The sequence below is a fragment of the Narcine bancroftii genome, chromosome 13 (assembly GCF_036971445.1).
Source record: "Narcine bancroftii isolate sNarBan1 chromosome 13, sNarBan1.hap1, whole genome shotgun sequence".
Taxonomy (NCBI): domain Eukaryota; kingdom Metazoa; phylum Chordata; class Chondrichthyes; order Torpediniformes; family Narcinidae; genus Narcine; species Narcine bancroftii.
The window spans coordinates 9,056,680-9,084,624 of NC_091481.1; the positions used below are offsets into that span (position 1 = coordinate 9,056,680).

At 42.4% G+C, this 27,945-nt stretch overlaps 1 protein-coding gene across 7 annotated transcripts in view; it reads right to left on the reverse strand.

The window, feature by feature from the left end:
* plxna4 (plexin A4) overlaps positions 1 to 27,945 on the reverse strand; it is a 544,272-nt gene that overhangs the window by 237,518 nt on the left and 278,809 nt on the right. For 6 of the 7 annotated variants that reach the window (XM_069908052.1, XM_069908051.1, XM_069908053.1 and 3 more), the window contains exon 5: positions 25,573 to 25,673. In XM_069908052.1, the coding sequence (XP_069764153.1) occupies positions 25,573 to 25,673 (101 nt within the window). Of the gene's footprint in view, positions 1 to 7,665; positions 7,737 to 25,572; positions 25,674 to 27,945 lie in introns of those variants that run through there. The other variant, XM_069908058.1, reaches the window with a different exon arrangement.

The window sequence follows — 27,945 nt, forward strand, 5'->3', positions numbered from 1 at the left end:
TCACTGTCCAATCATTCACTTTCGGTATCAGATAATTCTCATACTGTGCACAGAATTCAACATTTATAATTTCCACCAGGCTCTGGTGCTTAAAGTTAAATGGTTACCACTCAGGAAGATTCTTGTTGGTTTCAGAGAGATATTTGTTGCTCGTTGGACACACATTCTTTTCTTTGTGGAACATTTCCCCTTTCCACGTTTGTATTGAAACTGGCTTTAGACCCAAATTAACACAATGGTTCTCAACCTTTTTTGGTCTGAGGCCCACCCAGCTTCCAGCCTCACATGCCATGGCCCACTAGTGGCAATGATTGAGCAATATTTTCAAATCAAAGGCAACTCTGTAAGAAACACATTTTTATCTAATTTAAAGCATTTTATTCAACATATTTTAAAGACCAATCAGTCACTTCAGTGTCTTTCCAAAGAAACTTGCCCCATCATGGGTTTTCCAAATGATGACCTCTTCTTCCAGGTCACCACAGAGTTCACCTTGTTTCCCTTATTTCAGGAGAAACACTCTAGCCAGTCATTTCCTCTTATAAGGACCACAAAGGTTTTGAACAGGCTGAACTCAGAACTCACAACCCATCTTCAAAATGGAGTTTTCAACAAGCCTGCCAGTTTGCCATTTTGCAGCCTCAACTACTACTGTAGAACTGACTTCTCTCTCTCTCTCTCTCTCTCTCTCTCTCTCTCTCCCAAAAAATAAACCATCTGTCTGTTTTTCCTCTCTCTCTCTGTTTGTAAAAACCATACAACTTCTTACAGGGGTCCAACCCAATCTTTGAAAGATCTTATCAGTATCTCTGAGCCTGGACTTTATTGCCCATACACAATAGATCAGCATCTTCATTACTTCTGCAAAGTTAACTAGAGCCTCACACTGCGTTTCAGCAAAGCTCTTGCATTTTAAATGAGATGTCTTCCCCACCATGACTACCAGCCCCCCCACATCTCCATCGGGCACACAAAACTCAAAACGGTCAACCAGTTTACCTATCTCGGCTGCACCATTTCATCAGATGCAAGGATCGACAACGAGATAGATAACAGACTCGCCAAGGCAAATAGCGCCTTTGGAAGACTACACAAAAGAGTCTGGAAAAACAACCAACTGAAAAACCTCACAAAGATAAGCGTATACAGAGCCGTTGTCATACCCACACTCCTGTTCGGCTCCGAATCATGGGTCCTCTACCGGCATCACCTACGGCTCCTAGAACGCTTCCACCAGCGTTGTCTCCGCTCCATCCTCAACATTCATTGGAGCGACTTCATCCCTAACATCGAAGTACTCGAGATGGCAGAGGCCAACAGCATCGAGTCCACGCTGCTGAAGATCCAGCTGCGCTGGGTGGGTCACGTCTCCAGAATGGAGGACCATCGCCTTCCCAAGATCGTGTTATATGGCGAGCTCTCCACTGGCCACCGTGACAGAGGTGCACCAAAGAAGAGGTACAAGGACTGCCTAAAGAAATCTTTTGGTGCCTGCCACATTGACCACTGCCAGTGGGCTGATATCGCCTCAAACTGTACATCTTGGCGCCTCACAGTTCGGCGGGCAGCAACCTCCTTTGAAGAAGACCGCAGAGCCCACCTCACTGACAAAAGACAAAGGAGGAAAAACCCAACACCCAACCCCAACCAACCAATTTTCCGCTGCAACCGTGTCTGCCTGTCCCGCATCGGACTTGTCAGCCACAAACGAGCCTGCAGCTGACATGGACATTTACCCCCTCCATAAAAGTGGGTCCTTCAGGTGAGCTTCAAATCAGTTCCCCTCTTAACTGGGCATTGTATGACCTCCTGCATCATCATCTTGGTGCCCAGCCTGATAGTCCTGCCTCAACAACACCACAAAGCACTTTTGACCATCATTTCACTGCTAACTAACTGCCAAGCTTTCTGCATTGCAATGGGCCAAAACTTCCAAGCAGAAAAGTGTGAGACTCTTTTAGGACTTGGTGAATGTGTAATGTGTGAGTGTGCCTTCCTTTCACCTGATGAAAGGGGCCCAGAGATGAGTAAGAGATCCATGGTTGAGGAAGAGGCAATCCGAGAAAGTTTCAAGGAGAGAGTTAAAGGTATTACATGCCTGCTGGGGCCGACGTGAGTCACCACTGTCTGGGCAGGGAAACGAGCTAGTCCTAGTGGGGTTTTAATAAAACAATGCTGCTTACTGTAGTTTCAATAAAATGCCAAAAATCAATAAGGTATTAATGTAACACTCAGATATTGAATAGCTGCACATGCATTATGTGTCACAATTGTCTGAATTGTTTTATTATGACTGATCAGAGAAGCTTTGTAAGCTTTTATGTTACATTTTACTCAATAATGAGTGAGTACAAAATTATTCAAAGGCCATTCACTCTCCTCGAAAAATGCCAAAGCTTAAAACTGCAGTCCCCCTTTATACCAAGCATGCAAGGCTGTCCGAAAGCAGCCTTACTCCTGGTCTGACACCAGGCAGCTAATCAGTCCTGCAAGACTATTGACAGCTAGCAGTTTGCACCTTCCATTTCATCCATACTCCATTCCACCCCCACCATCTTCATGAAATCACAAAGAAAACTTTGTGGAGAAAGCACATCACCTCAGGACTTTACGAAGGTTTGGAATGACATCAGACACCCTGGCAAATTTCTACAGGTCTGTGGTGGAAAGTGTTCTGACTGGCTCCATCACGGTCTGGTATGGGGGACACTAATAGCCATGAGCATACAGCCCTGCAAAAGTTAGTGGCAATAGCCAAGGTCATCACAGGCAAAACCCTCCCCACTATCGAGAACATCTTCAGGGAACGCTGCCGTCAGAGAGAAACCATCATCAAGGACCCACACCACCCAGCACATACTCTGCTCTTGCTGTTACTGACAGGGAAGAGATGTAGGTGCAACAAAAACTCGCATCACCAGATTCAGGAACAGCTGCTACCCCTCCACCATCAGACCCCTGAAACACAATCTCAATCAGGGACTCATTTAAGGACTTACTTTTGTACTTTATTTTTTTTCTCTCTCTCTTTCTGTATTGAACAGTCAGTTTGTTTACATTTCTTTATTTGTCTACATAAAAATGTACACTGAGTACATGTTTTTTTGCATTACCAATAAGCAGTAATTCTGCCACGTCCACAGGGTTGTATGTGATGTCATGAATGTACTCTGACAATTAATCTGAATAAGAAATAAATCTGAAATCTGAAGTTCCTAATTCACAAGAAGCAATACTACTGGGATAGAAGCATCCATTCTTCAACTGGGCCATTCATTGTATTAGGACCTGGAGCAGCATTGGCTGTTGGTGATGGTGAATGCAAGGGGATTAGAGGGGTGAAAAGAAAAAGGGCGAGAGACAAAGGAAGTGGAGGAGGTGAGGAGGTCAGTGGATGAAGGAAAGGAAGAAGGAGAACTAGATGGATGGGAGGAGAAATAAGGAGAAAGGACAGGAGAATGAAGAGAGGAGAGGAGATGAGAAGAGGAAAGAAGAGTGGGAGGATAGGCTCAAGATTTGATCACTGAGAGTTGGCATGCTTTTGATCCTTACGACTTGGGTGCAAGCAAGTCATCCTTAACCCCGAGGAACTACAAACTGCCAAGCTAGATAACAGATTGAATAAGGTACTAAAACTGGCTCTGGGTTGGGGTATTCTAAGGCCCATATGAATGAAGGTTTCTCCTTTTATTAATCCTCCTTGAAGGTTGGAGGGGTAAAGGATGGTGCATAATTTCCATCTTTCATGAACTGCCTCTTCTCTCAAACTCCTTGACAGTCAGGTTGCTTCACACCCAGCTCGATTTCAGCAATCCTGGAAATTTTATAGGGGAAAAAAACAATCTGATGGAGGGATTCAGTGGGCTGTGCAGCATCAGTAGAAGGAGGAAAAGAACAGTCAATATTTCGGGTTGTAACTCTTCAAGATTTGAAACATTTACCATTTTCTTTCCTCCACTGAGGCTGAGTTCCTCCAGCAGATTGTGTGGATTTTTTTTTTCACTCCGTTATCTGCAGTCGCTTGTGTCTCCACTCTCCTGGAGATTTAGCGGCAAGTGGGAGGCTGAGAGGGGATTCCTTTCCCCTTACACACCTGCAACACAATCCAGCCTTCATTTAGGCAAAATGGGGTCTGCAATTTATGGATGTATCTGGGATACAGATGACTAAGAGGAAGTCCAAACAAAGTAATGGGAGGAGCTTTTAAATATGCAATGCCAAAATAATTCATTTTAGTTTGCTTAAAGACAATATACCAAGCTGACCTGAGTGATTAGAGAATAATACACTCTTAAGTTGTTCAAGCTGAATGAACAATGAACAGATTCACAGCAATTAACGATACAGTACTGACTCTAGAACTGGGCACTTAAGTAAGAATTACCCTTATCACACATTTATCAGAATAGATTTCATTGGGGTGGAAATGAGAAAATACACACTTTACAAAAGGTGCCATCTAAACTGGCTGTTTATTTGTTTGACCACAATAAAAATGCTCCTGTGAGCCTGGCATTACCGATTTTTAAAATTAACTTTTCAGGAAAGGTTGGCATTTCTAGTCCATCCCTAACTTCCCCTGAATTGCTAGTCACAAGCTGAGGCTTGGGTAGTGTGAATCAAGTGCCTCTAGCCTCTTAAATCTCCATTAGAAGACAATACTTCTTTACCCAGTTAACCTTCAGAAATACATTAGCCTTATTTCCTGAGCCTAGATCAAGTGGGGAATTTGCCTACAGGGGGAGAGCCACATGAGGCATATACAAAGTACACCTCAAGATTTCTCCATTGCCTTGGTTTGTAAACACCATATTAATAGAACAATAGTATTACAGCACGAGCAACCCGGATTCGAACCCAGCGCTGTTTGCACATTCTCCTGTGTCTATGTGGGATTCCTCTGATAACACCGGTTTCCTCCCACTCTTCAAAATGTATGGGGTTTGTAGGTTAATTAGTGTAACTGGGCAGCACAGGCTCAAGGGCCAGAAAGGCCTATTACTATGTTGTATCTTTAAAATTTAAAAAGAAATAAAATTTAATGGTTAGTCTATGTCCAGCATCTGGTCAACAGAGAGAGAAATCAATCTTACTCAGATATCACTCCATTAATTGTGTAAATGTCCAATGGGCCATCAAAAGCAATGATCTTGATTATATGTGATGTAGCTACCTTCACATCTATCCTTAGAATATTTCTGTAAGGGTGTATAAGAACAAAATCAGCGAGCCCTGATGTTCGAGATTTTCATGTTTTCTGTTCCCCATGGATTGATATAAGGTTACCAGGATGACAGAATTTGAGGGACAACTTATTTTACATTTCATCATTTAAGTAATAAAATCCTCATCACAGGACTATTATCAGACAATAATTTAACCCAGAGTCAAATAGTGAGATGTCCTAGACATGAATTTTAAGGAGTATCCATGAGCAGGTCCAAAGTTGGAGTTTCAGGTATCATGGTCTTGAAAAATGAAGGCATAACAATGAACAACAGGACAATTAAAACTGGGGACATAACGATGGATTATAGATTTTAATAAACCGATCAGCGCTCCACTGAAAAAGAAGTGGCTGCCTAACTGAGCCATTGAAGTTCGGTCGTCTGAGATGGAGGCACTGTAGAGATGAACTCTGGCACCAAGGAGTGGAGGCAGATTGAAGGGCACTATCTCGGAACAGATAAAGTCAGTGAAAGTATCACTAGGAAACATGACAGGCCTGAGAGTGCAAGCTGTTCTCGGAACAGTGATTCGCTAGTGTTCTGATTATTGGAGAAACTATTTCCATTCGAAGGGGTGAAAACACAATGGTGGAGAAATTCAGCAGGTCAAACAGGAGGCAATAGGTGGATAAGGGAGGGAGGACACACCAGCAAGTGGGAGGAGGGGGGGGGGGGATGGCTCTGTGAATAGAGAGGAAAGGGGGTGGAGAGCTGGAGGAAAGAAGGCAAAGGGAAAGGGAGGGAGTAAAGGCAAAGGGAAAGGGAGGGAGTAGACGAGCAGAAACTGGAGGTCAATGATAATGCCATCAGTTTAATTATTAGTTATGAAAGTGGCATTAACATAAAATTCTCCAGTTTCTGCTCGTCTACTCCCTTCCCTTTCCCTTTACCTTCTTTCCTCCAGCTCTCCACCTCCTTTCCTCTCTATTCAGAGAGCCATACCCCTCCTCCCACTTGCTGATGTGCCCTCCCTCCCTTATCCACCTATTACCTCCTGCCATTGGGACCGTGCTCCTCCACCTACCTCTCCCCATTAACATCTTGTTCAGGCGCCTGCTGACAATTTTCCATACCTTATGAAGGGTTCTATCCTGAACCATTGCTTATGTATCTTTATCTTTGCTATATAAAGGACACCGTCTGACCTGCTGAGTTTCTCCAGCATTGTGTTTTTACTTCAACCACGGTGTCCACAGGCGTTCGTGTTTCACTTCCATTCCATTGGGAGTCTATGATGAGCGAGCATTGTCAAAACAAAACTCAACTTGGACCTTGCAGCAATAAAGTTCAGATAAACTTCTACACATTAAACATTATAAAAATCTTCAACTCTCTTCAACTACGTCAATTGACACTTTAAATGTGAATTAGTTGATTTTTATTAATCTTGTATATTAATTGGGAAAGATTATGGCATTCACTAATTATCGAAGGCAGAATGGGCTTGGGAGTTAAATAACACTGGACTACGAATATTTTGATTCCTGAACATATTTTGGTGTATTTTATGGATTTTGGGCTGCTGGTCACAAAAATCATCTTAAAATTTTCCTATCACTTACCGTTCTTCAGGCAATAGTATAGTGAGTGTACTTAATAATAGCATTTATTGTCTTCAGGAAGATTCAATGCAACAGAAATGTCGTGTCAACGTCGCAACAGCTGCAATAAATTCTGTTATATTTGTGGGAAGCATATGCTTAAAACTAATTTCAATAAAAGTTAATTTAATGTTTTTCCAACTTCCTACATGAAACAACAAATCTGAAATTATCTTTGTGTTCAGCTTGAAGCTGTTTATTATAATCCCTTTATTGCAGGAAGCAAACCTTTAAAAAAAATTTGTGGTCCAGTGTAATCTGTTCTTACGTCATTTATGTAGAGTTCAACTCACGTTTGCTGGGCTGGGTAAGCAGCTGGCATACTTCAATTGGATTGGGCAGTCCTAGAGAGGAAGGATGGGTGGTCATCCATATTCTCCCCTCCTGAATGCTAATTGCTGTTTCCACTGAGGAAAATGTTCCTGAGCAAATGTCAGGTCCTGTCCTGCCCTCCATAGGGAGACAGGTCTCAGTCTCTTTTAATTGGAGTACATGAGCCACCCCATCGAGATGCCAATGGAAATGCAATGGGGAACAAATCAATGGAAAGGAACATGGAATTGATGGGCTGAATAGCTCTTTCCATGACATAATAAATCTATGAGCCTATAAGAAAAGATCACTACCCAAGGTGATGTGCCTTTGCTCTGTTAACATCCTTCTGGAGATGCAGGTTGTTGTCGAAATAGTTAATTGTCACAGTTTGCAGTGAGACTGAGCCTGCCATATCAGTGGTGAACCCAGGTCTTCTCACAACACTAGCCAAGGAAGGGAAACTTTTAGACAAATCAATTAGACCGAGACTTGCCTGTATCATATTCTGTCCTGAGACTTGACAGCTATTCCCAGACTTGGGCAGGCAGCCATGTAGCAATCAGGGCAAGTGTCTTCCTCTCACACCAACAATCTTTCCATAGAATAAAATCCCTTTAATTACTTTCTTCAACAATTAAAAGTTTAAGTCACATCGTGAAACAATTTACCTTAAACATTCTGAAATATTATCAAACAAAAATTAACAGTCACATATTGAAACATTCTGGGAAAGGGCCAAATCTTGATTATCGATGTAGTTTTAAGTAGGAAATACACATATTCTTGTATGCAATTAAAAGAGGCCATTTGGCCCATCATACCCATGACGGCTCTCAGAGCAAACCATTCAGTTCCATTCCCTCCCACCCATTTATTTCAAAGTAGCCTATTTTTTCATATTGTCCCCTAAATCTGTCACCCAGCTGCAGGAGGGAGCCAATTAACTTATTAGTACATCTTTGGGATGTCAGGTGAAACTGGAGTACCCTGGGGAAATACATAAAGTTTGGGGAGAAAGTGTAAACTGCACATGTATAGTACCTGAAATTAGGATCAAACCTGAGTCACTAGTGCTGTGAGGTAGTTGCAGTAGCTGAAGGAGGAGATGTGAGGTGATGAGGATGAGGGAGGACATAGAGATGCTCAAGAGGCTAACATCAGAGCAATGCAGATATATCAGAGCCTTTAGGGTAATGAAGATTACAAAGGGAGGAAGGGGCAAGACCATGGGAGTTCTGAAAACAAGGAGGAAAATTTTAAATCAAAATGATGCCTAAACTGGAACCAATACAAAATTAAAATCAACAAGAACTTTGGTTCAAAGTAAAAAGACAGAAATGCTGGAGATAAGGATATACAGTAAAAACCCTTGTACATGGCACCTATGGGATTGGTAAATGCCAAGTTAGTATATATTCCGGTTGCTTGAGACTTGCTCTTAAAATGCCTAACTAATACACCTGCATTAAGAATAAACAGTTTAAAAGGCAAAATACAAAAATACTAAACTGTACTTACACTAAACAAACTTTACTTGCATGAATATATAAACCTTAAAACATTTTACTTTATTTTCAGTCGAATTTTAAGAACAATGACATTATAGATAATTAACCCCCCCCCACTTCAAGTTTATAGATAAAGTTTTTAGCTGAGGTGACTCTTAATGAGCAGGGATAAGGAGACACTTTAAGAGCTCTTCATCCTGGGCAATGGCATTTTATTCAAACAGCTGATATGAGCAAAGTATGACCAAGGCCCTCCTCTGGCTAAATAGGTTTATGTGTTAATTCTTAGAACATTTCTTTATTTGTATACATGTGTACAATGAGTACAGTTTTTCTCTGCACTGCAAATAAGTGGTAATTCTGCCTTGCTCAGGGTTGTTTGTGATGTCATGTATGTACTCTGACAATAAATCAGAAATTTGAATTTACAATTTTAAACTTACACATTGTTTGCCTATCATTTTCTTAATTATTTATTTTTGATATTTATTGTCCTTGATTTTTTTTTGCCAGTTGCTTGAGGCTGCCTATTGCTTGAATTCAAGATTTGATTCCCGGTCATTGTAATAAAAGGTGTCATATTACATGAAATTGCTTTATCTTGATCTAAGGAAGACTGATTCGCCATCGGCAAAAGGGAGTGTGTCCACCCCCCCCGCCCCCGTCCCCGTCCCCCAACAGATTCACTGAGTATCCATTGATTCACCTCCAGCAATTCCACAGCCACAAAGAGTCTAGTCCAAACCGTTGGCAACCTGAGCTCCAGATCCAAACTTCCGACATGGTCAGGAACCCTTCAGCCCCTTCTCACATCATGGTTCCAAAATCTGGTACCCCTTCAGCCAATTCAAACCAGTCTCCAGCAGTCCACAGCCTCTGTGGGTTCGTCGCCTCAAGTCGTCAGCAGCCTAAAGCTTGCGTGGGTCTTTCAATGGCAGATCCCCCTTACTGGTCTGCCACTGCGGTCACCATCCCGTGGGTCATCTCCTCTGCTTCTCCTTCTCGGACAGGGGATGGTCTCCCCATTTTCTGGTTCCCTGCACCAGTCCTTCGCTTTCCTGGAGTCTGCAAACCTTTGTGTCTGCTGCCAATCATAGGCATCGCCATCCTGGCTGCAGACCCTGCAGTCTCGAGATTTTAAATAAAACTATCATTGTCTCCTTTAACAGGCCATTCAAAGCCTGTGCAGAGCTGACGACAGTTGACTGGGCGGTTGTACCCTGCAGAGCACTATATTTCTACTCCTCACTCCCCGCAGGTCCACACCAGCAACAACGCTGCCATTACAGCGGCTCTGGCATTGCTGCCATTGACTCAATTCTGGATACCAGGGCTTTTGCCGTATTACTGATGTTTTGGGCCTAAGCCCTTCTTCAAGGATTGGTTCAAGTTGAGGAAAGGTAGCCAGCAAGGATTGTATTGGAATAGTTAAGATCCAAAGGCAGTGATGAGGCTTAAGTTCAAGGGAATGGGATGGAGTTGGAAGTTGTCACAGATGTGGAAATGGGTGGCCTCACTAATACCATGGACACAATCCACAATTCTGCTCAGGTTCAATCTGACATTGAGGTTGCTCACCATCTGATGCAGTTTCAGACAGTGACTGGAGAGAGGGATGGGAATCACATAAGAATGGAAAGCAAACCATTTGAACCACTCTAATCATTAGTTGTTAGAATTATCTGCTCAAATAGCATTGGATATCAGACATATAGTTTAAGAGATGGTGATAAGCTGACAAGAGGTGCTGGTGTGATTGAGCATTGACATGAGTCATTTACATAAAAACACGAAAATTTGAAAGATTAAAGGAGTAGACGTCAGTGTGAATGGTTACCAGGGTTTTGTAAAATCATCCAAAATGGATTGATTGTATACAGAAATTCATGAGTCAGGGATGGTTGTTGATCTCAATAATGGATTGAAGTACTGGGAATGCCCTGAGTGAATCAGCTCTTCACATGGGTTCAACCAACAAATTCAAAGGCTCTCTTTAGGGTGAGCCTGGCTACAACTGATCTGTTGGCTTCCAGTTGACCTCACTCTGGCTGTAAGTGGGAACATCAGGCTCATGGCAAGCAGTCACCGCAGACCTATACTGGAACTCTGACTACACCAGGACAGGATTCCAGAGAAACCTAGGCCTTACAGACCACACCATTTGTTTTTTTTTTAAATCTTTTAATTAACTTATTCATGGAATGTGGACATTTATTGCCCTGTTCTGAATTAATGACCTGAACCTAGAGATTTCTTGATCTCCTTCAAGGCAACTAAGAAACATTTCATTAGGTCTGGAGTGGTATATGTCCAAGCAGGCAAGGGTGTTAAGTTTACAACCTTTACAGATATAACAAACTAGATTTCAATAATATACCACTAGATTCATGATCATTATTGCTAGTCTTTATTCAATTGATAATCCATTGATCCCTGGATTACTAATTCAAGTAGCTGGATTATATTGGACAATGAAAACTTTGCTTCCTAAACACTTTTGCACGTATTTTATGGTTTAGGTCGCTGATCATGAAAATCACCTTAAAATTTTCCTATCATGTTCCATTTTGTAGATATAACCTATTTTATGATTTCTTGACAAATTTTAAATCTACTTTAAGCATACAAAACTGCGAAGTGCCACATGTCATTGAAAATTCAATTTCTGCATTCACACTTGGACCCCTTCCCTGCTGATCTTGGTGGAGTCAGCGACGAACACGGTAAAATATTTCACAAGGAATTGGACCATGGAAAAGCGGGATCAGGGCAACTAGAATCCATCAATCCTGAATGACTATTGTTAAACACTGACACGAGAGGCATCAGATCCTGAGTACAAATGAAAAGCAGCAAAAAACATTTTTAAGTCAGTTGACCTAATGCAATGTGTCAGCGTCATTATGCGATTAAACATGCTAAATTCAATAAAAGTTAGTTTACTGTTTCTCCAACTTCCTATGTGATACAGCAAATCTGAAATGATCTTTGTGTTCAGCTTGAGATTGTCTATCATAATCCCCATTTTTTTAGGAAGCAAATCTTTTTAATAAAATTGCTGTTCAGTGTAATTAGTCAGTGAACAAAATTCCAAGCCAATGCCCTATTAAATATATTAACTGGATTAAAGACAGGAATGAATGCAGTTCGATTGGGTTGTAATCTGTGCTAGAAGATGATTGTATTGAATGACTAGGACATCACATATAAGCTTGAGGAACTTCATATTGATTATTAATCACTCGTGATCTTCATCTTTAAATTAAGATGTGTGAAAGATCAACTCACTTTTGTTCAAGGACACTTATCCTTCCATTAAAGTGTGCCATCTTACCTGCATTCACTAGGAATTCTAGGCAAATATTTCCAGCACAGTGCTGAGGAGCCCTCCAGAACGGTCGGGACATGGGGATCTTCCTTTGTGCAGAGGGTAGCAATGAGCTGGAACTCAATGCCTGCAAGAGTGCCCGAAAAGGGTGGCACAGTTGGCATAGGAGTTAGGGCAACCTTTACAGCACCAATGATTGGGTTCAGGATTTGAATCCCATGATGTCTGTAATGAGTTGCATGTCTGCATGGGTTTTCCCTGGTTGCTCCGGTTTCTTCCCACTGTTCGAAACGTACCGGGGGTGTAAGTTAATTGGATGTAAATTGATTGGCACAGGCTCACGGGCTGAAATGTCCTGTTACCGTGCAGTATGTCTAAATTTAAAAAAATTTAAATAGCCGCAGGGAGAGGGCGCGGGGACGCGACTGATTAAATGGCACCATCGGGAATGGCCAGAGACTCTATGGATGGAATCGTCTCCCCCGTGCCTTTATAATTTGGATTATTTCCAAATTCATGAAATTACATGATCCAAAAAAATTATGAAGTTGCAAACTGATGCACAAAATTCTGATTAAATTAAAAACTATGGATGTGAGCTGAAAGGGTTGGGATGTATCGATGCTCATCTGATGACCTTAAAAAGTTACTGATATCAGAGAAAAGCATGAAATGGAGCTTCCACATTCCAAAACGTTTATTTTCATTCAAGTTTTTATTCTTGCTCTGAGTTTGGAAGATGGTGACCTCCAGAGTGACCTCCATGCAAACAGCCAGCTGAAATCTAGTCACTGCACATCACTAATAGTCAGTTCTCTGCTTCCCTTCCAGGATTGTCTGACCCTGGAGGCCAACTAGCTCAGATCTACATTTCCAATTTACACCAACTAAATGATTTATCAGGTTAGAGGAGCTCTCCTCACAGCACAGACAACAGACTAGGCTAAGGGATGGGATGGCAATAGGAGCTCCTCAGCTCGCCTGAGCTCCCCGACAAGTAACCCAATCAATGCTCTCTGCAGCTCAACTACTGGAATCAAATTTCCAGCAGAAAGAAGCGAGGACAGGGACCTCATGAAATCCATCTGCACACCTTGGCAGTGTGCCCAGGACCTGGAACCTAACACCACACTTCGTCTAAAGCCTTGAATCAAGCCCGGCTCCTTTTTGATAAATTGCCAACATTTTTATTAAATACTAATGTAGCACAACTCTTGTTCCATTCTGCTCATCACAATGTATACCCACCCCATCCAATTTTACCTAAGCTGATTCCCAAACAGTCTTTCCAAGCGAAGCAGCACTTCACTTGTGCATTTGCAGGAGTCATTCACTGCAACCAGTGCTCCCATTGTGGTCTCTTTATCGGAGAGACTGGGCTCAGACTGGAAGATTGCTTTGCCGTCACCTGAGCTCTGTCCGCAGCAATAGTGTGGATCTTCCAGTGGTCTCCCATTTCAATTACCCATCCCATTCCCTTGCTAACATGTCTGTCCATGGTCTCATGCACTGCCAGACTGAGGCCATTCGTAAATTGGAGGAATAAAACCTCATATTCCATTTGGGCACCTTCCAACCAGATGGCATTACAATCAACCTCTGGGTTCCATTAAACCACACCCCCTTCTTTTTATCCCTCTTGCCTTTCCCCCATTCTCTCTCTTTTTTCCCTTTTCCCTGTCTCCTTTCACAGAACCAAAACCAATTCTCACTTCTCCTCTTATCATATTTAATTAACTCCTTTTGTTGATTTAGACTCCCCCCCCACCCACCCCCAGCCTCCAGCCACTCATCAGTCTTTATTCTGACACCTTCCCGTTCAATGGACGCTGTGATACTGGTTGAGTTCCTCTATCATTTCTGTTTATTTTATGTTTATTTTGTCTAGATGAATATTTGTCCTGAATATGTATTTTTTGCCTGTATTTCACGACTTGTTCATGGCAGTAAATTCTGATTCTGATTCTAATATGTGTTATGTCTGTTTGTTTGTCTGCATGTTTTGCATCGAGGACCAGAGAACGCTATTTCATCGGGTTGTACATGTACAATCTGGCTCTGAATGTTTGGCCTGGAAGTCAGCCTGAAGAAAACTGAGCTCCTCCATCAGCCAGCTCCCCACCATGACTACCAGCCCTCCCACATCTCCATCAGGCATACAAAACTCAAAACGGTCAACCAGTTTACCTATCTCGGCTGCACCAGTTCATCGGATGCAAGGATCGACAACGAGATAGACAACAGACTCGCCAAGGCAAATAGCGCCTTTGGAAGACTACACAAAAGAGTCTGGAAAAACAACCAACTGAAAAACCTCACAAAGATTAGCGTATACAGAGCCGTTGTCATACCCACACTCCTGTTCAGCTCCGAATCATGGGTCCTCTACCGGCATCGTCTACGGCTCCTAGAACGCTTCCACCAGCGTTGTCTCCACTCCATCCTCAACATTCATTGGAGCGACTTCATCCCTAACATCGAAGTACTCGAGATGGCAGAGGCCGCCGACAGCATCGAATCCACGCTGCTGAAGATCCAACTGGGTAGGTCACGTCTCCAGAATGGAGGACCATCGCCTTCCCAAGATCGTGTTATATGGCGAGCTCTCCACTGGCCACCATGACAGAGGTGCACCAAAGAAGAGGTACAAGGACTGCCTAAAGAAATCTCTTGGTGCCTGCCACATTGACCACCGCCAGTGGGCTGATATCACCTCAAACCGTGCATCTTGGCGCCTCACAGTTCGGTAGGCAGCAACCTCCTTTGAAGAAGACCGCAGAGCCCACCTCACTGACAAAAGACAAAGGAGGAAAAACCCAACACCCAACCAACCAATTTTCCCCTGCAACCGCTGCAACCGTGTCTGCCTGTCCCGCATCGGACTTGTCAGCCACAAACGAGCCTGCAGCTGACGTGGACATTTACCCCTCCATAAATATTCGTCCGCCAAGCCAAGCCAAAGAAAAACATGTACAATCAGGTGACAATAAACTTGACTAAGTTGAATGTTCTAATCATAGTATTCCTCCTACATCATCATTCTGGTCCTCCTCATTGGCCAGTAATTCAACCAAACCAATAGCATAAAATAGCATGTTTGTAACAGCAGGTCAGAGATCGAGCCTACAGTGGCAAGTGACTCACCCCAACACTCTAAGCCTTCCCAACATCAACAAGGTGCAAGTCAGGAACATAATGGAATCCATCTCCAGCTTAACAATACCTAGGACAAAGCAACCTGCTTGATTGGCACTTCATCCACCACAAGAACCATTCACTTCCTCTAGCATCATTACACCATCTCCAAAATTCATAACATTGTGGTCATTTAATTCACACTATTGTTATTGGTATAACTTACGTACCTGTGTAGCTGCAGCGGAAAGATATAAAAGATCACTCATAGGTTGAATGAGCAACACTTAATTTTCTGCCTCACCTTTGCTCTGTTTGAGAGAATCCCAAGAGAATACTAGGAAACATGTACTTGTATGGCAAAGTAAAACATGAAAGGCTGCTGACACTGTGGTGAAGTAAAAACAGGTGTGAATTTCAGGTGTGAATCTGAGGTGTGAATCTGAAACGTTGGTTATGTATCTTTATCTTTGCTATATAAAGCACACCATTTGACCAGATGAGTTTCTCCAGCATTGTGTTTTTAATTACATGATGAAGTCTGTTCAAATGTTCCAGAAAACAGGAAATTATCTATGTTTGTACGTAATCTGTGAGCCACACGGCAGACTCCCTTGTGGTGAGATTAGCTGCAGGTGTCGGTGCTTCTTACTGTAATGGAGCTCTCACTCTTTTGTTACAGAGTTCTGTGTTGTGTATTGGCCTGTGTTGTGTGGTTTTAGGTTAAAAAGTGACAGTTTGCCTTAGAGAGCCAAGGTGAAGGTGGACTGCTGAGAGAGTGGGAGACAGACTGAGCATGTGCAGAAAATGATCTAAAAATTTCTGAACTTGGATGATAAACCACCACTGGGAGTGCTGTGGAGTGGAAGAAGGCCCAGAGTCATAGACTGGAGGACAGTTTAGAATGTTAGGATTTCAAAAAGGATGAACATTCCAAAAGCAGCCAGAAGGATCCAGACCAAGCCAATGGTTCCTCTCTCTCTCTCTCTCTCTCTCTCTCTCTCTCTCTCTCCAGTTTACCAAACAAACTGAAATTTGTTTATGATCTTTGCTTCGGTTAAGATCGAAGTTTTGTGATTCTTCTGTGTTTTGTGTCTAAGTTTTTCTGTGGGCTGGTTGGAAATATAACTTACAACTTTAATTACGTATGTTATATTTAGGCTGGGGAATTTATTAGTTTTACATTCTTATAGAAATTTGCATAATAACCAGTGGGCATTGTTATAAAAGGGGGGGATTTTGAATTAAAGTTTGAAGGTGAAGTTTTGTTAACCCCTGTGTGATATGCCTTCTTTGTGGTTGCTGGTTTGATCTTGAGGGTTCATCCGGGATCAAACCAATTTGGAAGCTTTAGGGGCAATTGACTTGCGCTTAGTTTTCAGTCGCCTGAGTTTGACTCAACCTCCAGCTTGAAATTAAAAATAAATGGTGAGTGTGTAAATCACCAGCGGAAAAACCAGCAACTATGAATATTGACCAGTTCATCGCTAATGGTTAATTTAAAAATGGCTAAAAAGTCAGAACTGATGGTTATAGTTGGCAAGTTAAAACTTCTTACAATAAGAACTGGGATGAAAAAGAAGGAAATTGCCCGAAAGATTGTTAAGCACTATGTAGGAAAGGGGGTATTTGAAGAAGCTGCATTAGAACAGTTTCCAAAGGAGAAAACTTCAGAGGAAGTAAAGTTGGCTTTGAGAAAACTAGAGTTAGAGGAAAAAAGAGAGGCAGAAAGGAAAGCCAAACGGGAAGCAGTAAGGCAGGCAGAAATGGAGGAGAGAAAGAGAAAGAATGGAAGCATGAGCAAGAACTAGCTAAATTAAAGCTGACCCTAATGCAAGGAGAGGGAGAAGCCCAAAACCCACGTGCTGGTCAGGAGGAGAGGTTTCTGGTCAGTAGAGAAGTGAGGTTAGTTCCCCCATTTGAGGAAGCTAAATAGACCAGTATTTTCAGCATTTTGAGAGAGTAGCTGTAAATTTAAAATGGTCACCAGACCAGTGGTCACTCCTGCTCCAAAGTATTCTTAAAGGGAAAGCCCAACAGGTGTATTTGTGTCTCACTGTACAACAAGCAGCTGATTATGAATTTGTAAAGCAGGCTATACTCCGATCTTATGAACTAGTCCCAGAGGCTTATAGACAAAAGTTCAGGAGTTTTAAAAAAAGCAGCAACCCAATCTTAAGTGGACTTTGCTTGTAGGAAAGTTGTGTGTTTTGATCGGTGGTGTGCCAAAATGAAAGTAGAATATAACTTTGATTTATTGAGGGAAATCATTCTGATTGAGGAGATTAAAAATCGTGTTCCTGACGATATTCAAGTGTACTTGGCAGAGAAAAATATAAAAACTTGGCAAAAATTGGCTAAATTCGCAGAGGAATATGCTTTAACCCACAAGCCTAAGTGGACACTAGAGGAAAACCTTTCAAAGGAATACTGCTGATAATCCAAGTAGTGTAGAAAGAAAATCTAGAAGTGAGGTTAAAGGGAGAGAAATGGGTGAAGGAAAAATTTTCGAGTGTTATTTGCCACTATTGTAAGAAGCCAGGGCACATAATAGCAAATTGTCCTGTACTGAAAAGGAAGAAAGAGAAAGGGGTGGTACCAACTGCCTGTTCAGAGTGAGAAAGTTAGGGATATTTTTAAACCATTCATGACTAAAGGTTTCATTTCAGTTAAAGAAGGATCCAATCAAGTGCCAGTTAAAATCCTGAGGGATACTGGAGCAGTCCAATCACTTGTATTAAGCAACATTTTGAATTTTGGTGAGGAGACCGATACTGGAGATGTGAATTTAATTAAAGGCATTGGTGATGAAGCAGAGCCTATACCTTCGCATAGAATAGTGACGAAATCGGACTTAGTTAATGGCCCGGTTATGATAGGGATAAGATCAAGTCTGCCGGTGGATTGAGTTTCTCTTTTGTTAGGGAATGATTTAGCAGAGTGTAAAGTCATACCTGCGATGAAACTCACAAGTAAGCCATTGGTTTATGAGTCCGAAAAGGATTTGGAAATCTACCCTGCATGTGCCATTACTAGATCCATGTCTAGAGAAAAGGTAGAGGTAGAGAAAGTCTGTGATGATCCTGTAGTGAAGGCAAGCATTGAGGACAAACCTAAGGATCCAGCTTTGCTGTGTCTGGAGAAGAATTAATAGCCAGACAAAAGCAGGATCCTGATCTTGCTGGGATAAGAGATAAGATTCTGTCTAACCAGGAAATTGAAACTGTGCCAGTAGGTTACTTTGTTCAAGATGGAATATTGATGAGAAAGTGGAGACCACAAGTGATATCTGCCAGTGAAAACTGGGTGGTAGTATGGCAAGTTGTAATTCCCAAAACTTACAGGAATGAAATATTAAAGTTGGCTCATAGTACACCTTTAGGAGGTCATCTTGGAGTGAAGAAGATGGTAGAAAAGATTTATTGGCTGAAATTAAGAAAGGATGTTGTGAACTTTTGTAGAACCTGTCACACTTGTCAATTGGTGGGCAAGCCTAATCAAGGACCACTAGTGACACCTTTACGACCCATCCCTGTTTTTGGGGAGCCCTTCTTAAAAGTGATAGTGGATTGTGTTGGCCCATTGCCAAAAACCAAAGCGGGAAATGAATATTCCCCAGAGAAACATTAAAGCAAAGACGATTGTGAAGGCTATGCTAAAATTTTTCACGCTGTTTGGCCTACCAAGGGAATTCAATCAGACCAAGAGAGTAATTTTATGTCTGGAATATTTCAACAGGTGGTGTATGAATTGAGAGCCCATCAAAATGTGTCGTCTAAACTAGACAGTTTAGAATGTTGGGCATTTTCAAAGGGATGAACATTCCGAAGGCAGCCAGAAGGATCCGGACCAAGCCGTTGTTCCTCTTTCTGCAAGCAACATCGAATTTTGTGCTCTCTCTCTCTCTCTCTCTCTAAGATCTTTTGGCTCAGTTTACCAAACAAACTGAATTTTGTTTATGATCTTTGCTTTGGTTGAGATCAAAGTTTTGTGAGTCTTGTGTTTGTTTTGTGTTTAAGTTTCTCTGTGGGCTGGTTGGAAATATAACTTTCGACTTTATTTACATATGTTATATTTAGGCTGCAGAATTTAATAGTTTTACTCTGTTATAGAAATTTGCATAGTAACCAGTGGGCATTGTTATAAAAGTGGGGGGGGGGGGGGAATTTTGATTTAAAGTTTGAAGGTGAATTTTTTTGTTCATAAAGTAATTGTTCATCTTTACCCGTGTGATATGCCTTCTTTGTGGTTGCTGGTTTGATCTTGTAACACCTTGCAAACCAACAATAAAGGACTTGCAGCTGTAGTTGTGGTCACTTGTCAAGTGTTTGCCAGTCCACTTTTACATCTGTACCTTGCACTTAAGAATATGACAATAAACGCTCATATTATATCAAATGTACAGTTGTTATTCACTTGAGCTACTCCAACAATGCCTCCCAATCCATGTCCTCTCAATGCAAAGAATAATTAAGGCAGCCAGGTGCATGGAGACACCATTGTTTGCAGGTGGCCAGCCATATCACACACTATCCTGAAGTGAATCTTTCTTTATCACTGCTGGGTCCAAATCATGGGGCTTTCTAGCCTACAGGATTGGGAGAGCATCTGTAGCAAAAGGACATCCGTGTTTCAAGAAGGCAATTCAGCACCACCTTCACTGTGATGGACAAGTGAAAAATGTCTTGGCAACTTAAGGCACAATTGTCAATGGAGGAGTGATTCATGTAAAAACACAATGCTGGAGAAACTCAGCTAGGCAACCAAGTTAAGCAAAGATAAAGAAACATAACCAACATTTCAGGCTTGAGCCTGAAAAATGTAGGTCGGTGCCTGAACAAAGTGGTGGGGGAAGGGAGCAGAGGCATGGTCCCAAAGGCAGGAGGTAATGGGTGGATAGATACATGAATGAAAGAAAAATGGAGGGTTGTGGGGTAGGGAGGGCTTAGTAATTTTTTTTTAGGAAGGGATACATGGGTTGGCACAACATCGAGGGCCGAAGAGCCTGCACTGTGCTGGATTGTTCTATGTTCTGAAGGGAAGGAGGGCACACCAGCAGGGAGGGGGAAGGCTCTGTAAATGGAGAGAAAGGAGGTGATGAGCTGGAGAAAAGGGGAGGGAGGGAGGGAGGGAGGGAGAAAAGAGAGTAGGCTGGCATTTTGAGTAAGCTGTGGAGAGCCATGGATAATTAGAAGAAAAACCAACCTGAAGGAAGTTATGGTGAGGTGGGAGGTGGGGAAATCTAATACATTCATATATGTTACAATAGTATTTTTAATCAGACTAGTCAAGAAAGTGAATTCATGCTATTCATGGGCATTAGTCTTCACTCCATTAAGGACGACTACAAGAGGCAGTTTCTCAAGAAAGCAGCCTCTATCAAGGACCCTCACCACCTAGGTCACGCCCCTCTTCTCACTGCAACCATCAGGAAGGAGGTACAGGAGCCTGATGACAAGCACCCAACGGTACAAAAAAAGCCATCAGATTTCTGAATGGACAATGAACCACAGACATTATCTCCTTTTGAACTAATTGATTTATATTTTAACTCACGTATTTGTGGAATGTAATTTAAAGCAATTTTTTGCACCTGTACTGCACGCAGAACAATGAAACATGTTCATGACAATAAATTCTGACTGAAATTCTGACAGATTAAATACAGGTAACAGATTTTACTGCATTGAGAAAAGGGGTGGAACTCTCAACAGCAAGAGAGAACACCACTGGATGTGCCTGAAATTCTATAGGTCTGGATTTGAGTTTTCATTTATCAAAGGAGACAAAGGAGAATTAATAAAAAATATTCAGGCCACCAAACTTATAAGTCTGGTCATTGGCCTCAGCAACCGTGATGATCAAAGGATACTGGAATTCTGAAATAAAATCAGAAAATGCTGGGCAGCATTGGAGGTGAGAGAAATGAATTATTCCATCCGGTCATGGACGTCTCATCTGAGCTGTTCTACTGTAGGACTTATGACCTGATATATTAACTTAGTTTCATTCTCTACGTATACTGCCTGATCCTTTCAACGGTTTCAACATTTTCCATTTTTAATTACAAAATTGGCCGTTCCCTCCTCTTCCCCCCACCCCCCCCCCACCCCACCCCTTCATCTTAACTCCATAGGCGAACGAAACAAAACCCAACAATATCAGTCTGGGCAAAATCCTAGCAATGTATGAAACTCCATTTTCAGTTAGCCTCTGTCCCACCCCAATCAAATAATTACCCAGCCCTTAATTAGAAGCCAAAAACACGTGTCTCGTTAAATGATGCCAAATAGTGAGGTACTGGTCAAGCTGCTTGACCAAATAAGATTTATGTCATTGATTATTCATCACTAACCAATGCCCTGCATCTGGCCACTTCTCAAAGACGCGCAACTTAAAATAAGAACGACTGCAAGAAGAGCTGCTGCCTCACGTATCCAGGAACCTAGGCTTAATCCTGACCATTAATGCTGTCTGTGTGGAGTTTGCATGGGAACTCATTGGTTTCCTCAGAGACCTCTGGTTTCCTTCCACATCCCAAATCATTTTGCAGCTTGGTAGGGTTAACTTTTAATTGCCGCCACAGTGGAGACAGTGGCACAATCCTGGAGGGGGTTGGGGAGGGGGGGGGGAAGTTGAGGACAACACAAGGAGATTAAAATGGGACTATTCTACAATGTCAGTGGGTGCCTGATGGCTAGTCCTGTCTTGTTTGGGCCAGTGGTCCTACTTCCTGCAAGTCTGCTCGACTCTGATACTTTTGTCAAAAGGTTTATTTTGATGACTCTGTTGGCCATTGGAGTTTGGTTGAGGGGACCTGAACCAAGTTTCTTGCACCATTACAGGGGGGAACCCACAAGGTGGCTGGTTTCCTCATTCTGCCACCTCTCCACTTGGGGGTCGGGAGAGACCATTTGTCCCATCCTCCCCATTTCAACCTATCTCCTAGGCAAAATGTGTGTTGTAAATCGCAGAGGAACTGCGGACATGGGTTTCCTTTGGGGTCATTCTCCTGTTGCTTGGCTCAGGCCATGTTTGAAGTTACCAGTTTTGGTGGCGTTAGAACTGATGGCTCACTGATAGATCTGCGCTCCTCCACTGGCATTGGTAATCAGTCTCGCACAATCAAGACTGAGGAATCACTATTCTGACTAGTGAATTCTGATTGATCCAATTTCATTCTTGAAGTCCAGCAAAGCTAAGGGAGACCTGGAGAAGGCCTCTTCCCAACCTTTGAGAGAATGGTTAGGATCACAAGCTTGTTCTTGTGGTCTAGTGTTGGGGGCGGGGTGTGTGGGGTGGGGTGGGGGGGGGGGGGGAGGTGGGAGAGGACATTCTTTTCCTCAATGGAGAGAGGCGCCAGCTCTGCACAGGATTTAAATGGTCTGTTAAAGGAACCAAAAATGGTTTTATTTAAAATCCTGCATTCACAGGATCTGGCCCAAGATGGCAGAGCCAATGAATGGCAGCAGACAAGAAGGGTTGCAGGCTCCTGGGAAACAGAGAACTGGCACAGGGAACCAGAAAACGCAAAGATCACCTCTCATTTGAGAAGGAGAAGCAGAGGAGATGCCCCATGGGACTGTAACCATGGCAGCAGACCAATGAAGGGCTCTGAGACGGAAGAACACACAGGAGGCGGACTGTTGGTGACTTGAAGCGAGGGGCTCATGTAGGATGTAGGGTTCTGGTGACTCACACCAGGCTGCAGAATGCTGGAAACTGACTCTAGACTGGCTGAAGGGGTACCAGATATTGGAACCAGGATGTGAGAGGGTGCTGAAGATGCTGGAGGCTTTCTGATCATGTCAGTGGTGTGCATCAGGAGCTCAGTTGCTGATGTTTCAGACTGAAGGCTGTGTGGCTGTGGGAAATGCTGGAGGCGAACCCATGGATATTCAGTGACCCTGGAGGGATTCCTTTTTGCATTCTTTCTCAGGTTAGGCCATTTTTGCTCATAGTGTATTTTTGCCTTACGGTAGATAAAAGGAAATTGTGTGTAATATCACATTGTCTGTTTTATTACATGACAATAAAATAATCTTGAATCTTTAAGATGCAAAGAGGGAGGGCAACAGGATGGTTGCATCTGGACAATTATCTGAACTATTATGGCATCTGTCGGGTGTCCAGGTGACAGTTGATCAAAAAGGTCAATTTTGCTAGTGAATCTCGGAGATTGTTATCACCAAGATTACTGCCTGGGTACATTCGTGCTGCAGAAATCTAACCAATGAAGCTCAGTGCAAACAGCATCCTTCCAAGTCAAACTATCAAGCGCAGCCACTTGAAATGAAATTGAATATAAGAACTAAAAATAATTCCAATTTGTCAAATCATTAAAATATGTTACAAAACAAGAAAAAAAACACCTGGAAACAATTAAAACAAATACATTTAAATTGACTAAGTATTAAACAAATGATCTTATGCCTCTGTTCAGCTGTTTCTTCCAATGAGCTCAATGGATGAATGGTCATTGAGTTGAACAGCAGAGAAATGGACCATTCGACCCATCATATCCATGCCCACCTTTCGCCTATCTACACTAATCTCGTTGGCTTGCATTATGTTTGTGTCCTTCCACCTCCTGCCTTTTTAAATCTATCAAAATCCCTCTCTAACACAGTAAGTATATATGCTTCCTCCACCGTCTCTGGCAGCGCATTCCAATGTAAACCAATCTCTGAGTAAAGGTAGCCTGACCCAGAAACAATGATCAGACTTCCGAAAACCATGTGCTCTCGCTGCAGATACAAGAGGAGGACAGTGGCAAAACACAGCTGTCCTAAAATTAGCAACCAGAAATTTCAGCGTCTTCAGCCGAACTTGTCCATGCTAACCAAGTTGACATTCTAGGCCAGTCTTGTCTATCTGCATTTGGACCATATCCTTCCAACTTTATGAAGTTCCGTTCAGATGCAGCAAGTAAAAATGGCAGTGCACGTGGTTGAGCAGACCACTCCACTCTAAATAAAGGTACAATCTCTTGTTCTGTCCGTCTTGTCTATGATTGAAAAACTAGAGGGCACGGGCTAAGACGAAAGGTGAAATGTTCATAGGGAACATCAGGGGGAACTTCTTCATGCTGAGAGCATTGGGAGTGTGGAACAAGCTGCCAGCTGAAGTGGTGAATGTGGGCTCGATTCTGATATTTCAGAACAATTTAGATAGGAACATGGATGAGAAAGGTAATCGACCTATATGGTTCAGGTGGAGATAGTTTGGTGCAGACTATATGGCGAAAGGGCCTGCTTCTGTGCTGTAGTATTCTATGAAAAATCACTGCTAAGTGTAAGGAACGCTAAGATCTATAGGTCTAGCAGGCAGGCAAGAGAACTAGATCACACTGTGCAAATATAATGTAATGAAGGCAGCAAGCCCTACCACAAAGTTGTAGCCTACCACAGAATCTCAGTGAGGTGGTCATCACAAACATTGTGCAAGGAAGCAGAAGCAGCGTTTGTGTCCCAAAATCTAATTTATTTTAAATTATATCTTCAAGTATATATGTCATGATCACGTGTGTGAATGTTTGTGCTTCGTCAGCTTGTACATGTACAGTCAGATGATAATAAACTTAAACTTCCATGCATTTGTCCATTGTACAATGTGCATGACAATATTCTCATTATTATTGAACCCTATCTATCCACACTGTATAACTCTCCAAATATGTGGAAAGAAAAGGTTTGAAAACCACTGTTTTAATCATATCTAATTGCCTCATTATGTGCACAGTTTCATAACTTCAAAGGAAATGGGTCAATGACTATTTTTCTCAAGCAAAATATTTCAGAAATAATTGGGTCTAGAGCAGTAGTTCTCAACCTTCCCTTCCCACTCACATATCACCGTAAGCAATCCCTTAGTAATCACAGAGCACTTATGACACAGGGATTGCTTTAGGTGAAATTTGAGATTAAGGGGGCAGTTTGAAAACCATGGCCTTAAACCAATGCCCTCTAGTTCTAGACTCCTTTACTCTGGGGAAAAAAATATGCAAGCAATCACTTTATCCATGCCCCTCATAAACTATTATAATGGCATAACTCAGCCTCCTACGGTCCAGGGCAGCTATTCTCAACCTTTTTTTGGCTATGACTGCTCAAGATTTATGGGCCCCCTTCCCTGTGAAGCAGTCAAGTTTGGTTGGTTTCTTCCTTACTTCTCTTCAAGTAACGACACAACAAAACCCATAAATATATATTTGATGATTTCAGTCCATGGTCCCCACCCCCGTGCTAAAATATGCTGCAGCCTCTGTTGAGTATGGCTGCTCTAGGGAATACAGTTCAGAATGTTAGTTTGACCTCACTGATGTCCACATCCAGTAGAGAGGAAGATCGTGGGTCACTCACCGAACCCTGGTGACAAAACATTCTCCCATTCCCCAACCAAAAACAGCACAGTACCACAAAAGTAGTAGCAATGAAAGGAGATATGACCATACTCACATGTTATGGAGCACACACCAACCACAATGGGGATCTCCTGACCCTAGACAATCAGTGCACGTCTTGTACTGTCCACACACCTCCACAGGCACCCTGGTCAGCTGGAACCAAAGAAAACAGGCACAATTTAGTTGAACATCACCTATCTTCTTTATATACAATGAGGCTTCAGAGACATTCTACACGACACTAAACTGAACTGTGATAAAGGCGACAGGGCCAAATTCAGTACCACAGTGCAAGACAAAGTAACAGAGCCAGTAATACAGGGTTGGGCCAATTACAAAAGGACACCCCAATGTCACACACCCTGAGAAACAAAGCCCAAGTCAGTGAACCAGAGGTAGTGCTACAGAGCCTAAGAAACAAGACCCAAGCCACTGAGCAGTTCCTTGGATCCTCAAAAACAAACCCCAAGCCAATCAGCCAGAGGCAGTGCTGCAGAACCTGAGAAGCAAGGCCCAAGCCAGTGGGCCAGGGCAGTGCTATAGGGTCTGAGAAGCAAGGCCCAAGCAGTTGGCCAGAAGCATAGATCCAGTGAGACGTAACATTTTAGTCATGTATGGGATTTAATACTTAGAACATGATTACTGAGTGAAAATGTGATATTTCTCTGATACGATAAATGATGTGATATTTAGTTTGTGATGTTGAGATACATTTTCTGATGTGATAAATAAATTGCAGAAAAATAGGTGGGAATTAATTTATGGTACATGTTACACAACTGTGAAATGTTGAATAAATAGCATTTAACAAAAATCTGGTCGACATAAAAACAATACGCTCCACATCAGCAGCTGCATAAAAGGAAGGTTAATGTTTTGTATTTAACGCTGCCTCAGTAAATCATGGTGCTACAATGAAAGCTCTTTGCCACATACCAGATACTCTCTTTACCTGTTTCAATGGTGTAGTTCCACCACATTTCCAATATGAATAATTTCTTCTTAATCCTGCCAAAATTATGAGCTCCTGATCTCTTAAACTATCCCTTTGCTTACAGAGGTAAAGCACAAAAGTCTGCCGACACCGTGATTGAAATAAAAACACAATGCTGAGAATTCTGATGGGTTCTCTCTCACTGCTCCCCATCTGTAATCCCTGTTGTTCTCAAGCTTTATGGCCATGTACTCACTCAATCATGAAAGATAATGAACTCTTATAAAAAGTATAGTTCTTAAAACTATAGTCGGAGGAGGAGAGCACAGTGCAATTTCACCGTGTTGAGCCAATTCTAGGCTCCAATCACAGTCTTTTAAGCCACCACAATGATGTTTTAGCTGCTTCCTTGTGCAGAGAAGCTCGCTCACTGCCACCCTCCCCCGTGCCTCATTCAATTTGTTCGTGGAGCTGTGCTCGTCAAACAAAGCCTGATCATTGAGGCTCAAAGCACTGTGGGAGAGAGCTAGCGACGGGATGGGGGGAGAGAGAGAGAGAGAGAGAGAGAGAGAGAGAGAGAGAGAGAGAGGGAGAGAGAGAGAGAGAGAGAGATCTGGCGGGTAGGAAGGAGAGAGAAAGCGTCCCTACTTTCAGTGAGCAGTGTCGACTCCAGAAAGCACGGGTGAGTAGTTTAAGTTCTTTCTTCTTGTCATTGTCTTGCAAAATGATGGCACCAAAATGTCACCTTATTGGACCCAGGGTGGTTTTGAGGCAATTTTTTTAGGAAAAAAACGGGGAGTCCTATATGCCGTCAAATATGGTATCATTCACGCAACATGCAGTCTCAATCAACCAGGAAATTCTCGGCCTGCAACATCACAGGCACCAATATTCACTCCCATCGAGAACATCTACAAAAGGTGGTGTCTTAAGAAAGCAACCTCTATCCCCCAAGGAGCCCCACCACCCAGGCTATGCCCTCTTCTCTCTGCTATCATCGGGAAAAAGGTACAGGAACCTGAAGACGAGCACTCAGTGGCACAAGGACAGCTTCTTCCCCTCCGCCATCAGATTCCTGAATGAACAATGAAATACAGACACTACCTTACTTTGACATTTTCTTGCACTATTTTTATTTATTGCATAGCGTAGCTTATAGAAATGTTTGCACTGTGATTCTTCCGCAAAGCAATGGATTTTGTGACATGTTCATGACAATAAATTCTGATTCTGATACCAGGAGCTTTATTTTATTCACTATTTTCTTGCAAAAATAGTTTCTCTTCGTCTTTGACCAAAATCTACTCACCCAAACCTTGAGGCTATCTTCTCTTCTTTTAGTCCCACCTACCAGTGGGAACAACTTTCCTGCTTCCATATTATCGATTCCTTTCACAGTTTTGTATGTTTCTATAGGATTCCAAACCTTATTTTTCTGAATTCCAGCAAATATTGTCCCAGGCAACTCAATTGCTCCTCAACATTCCACTT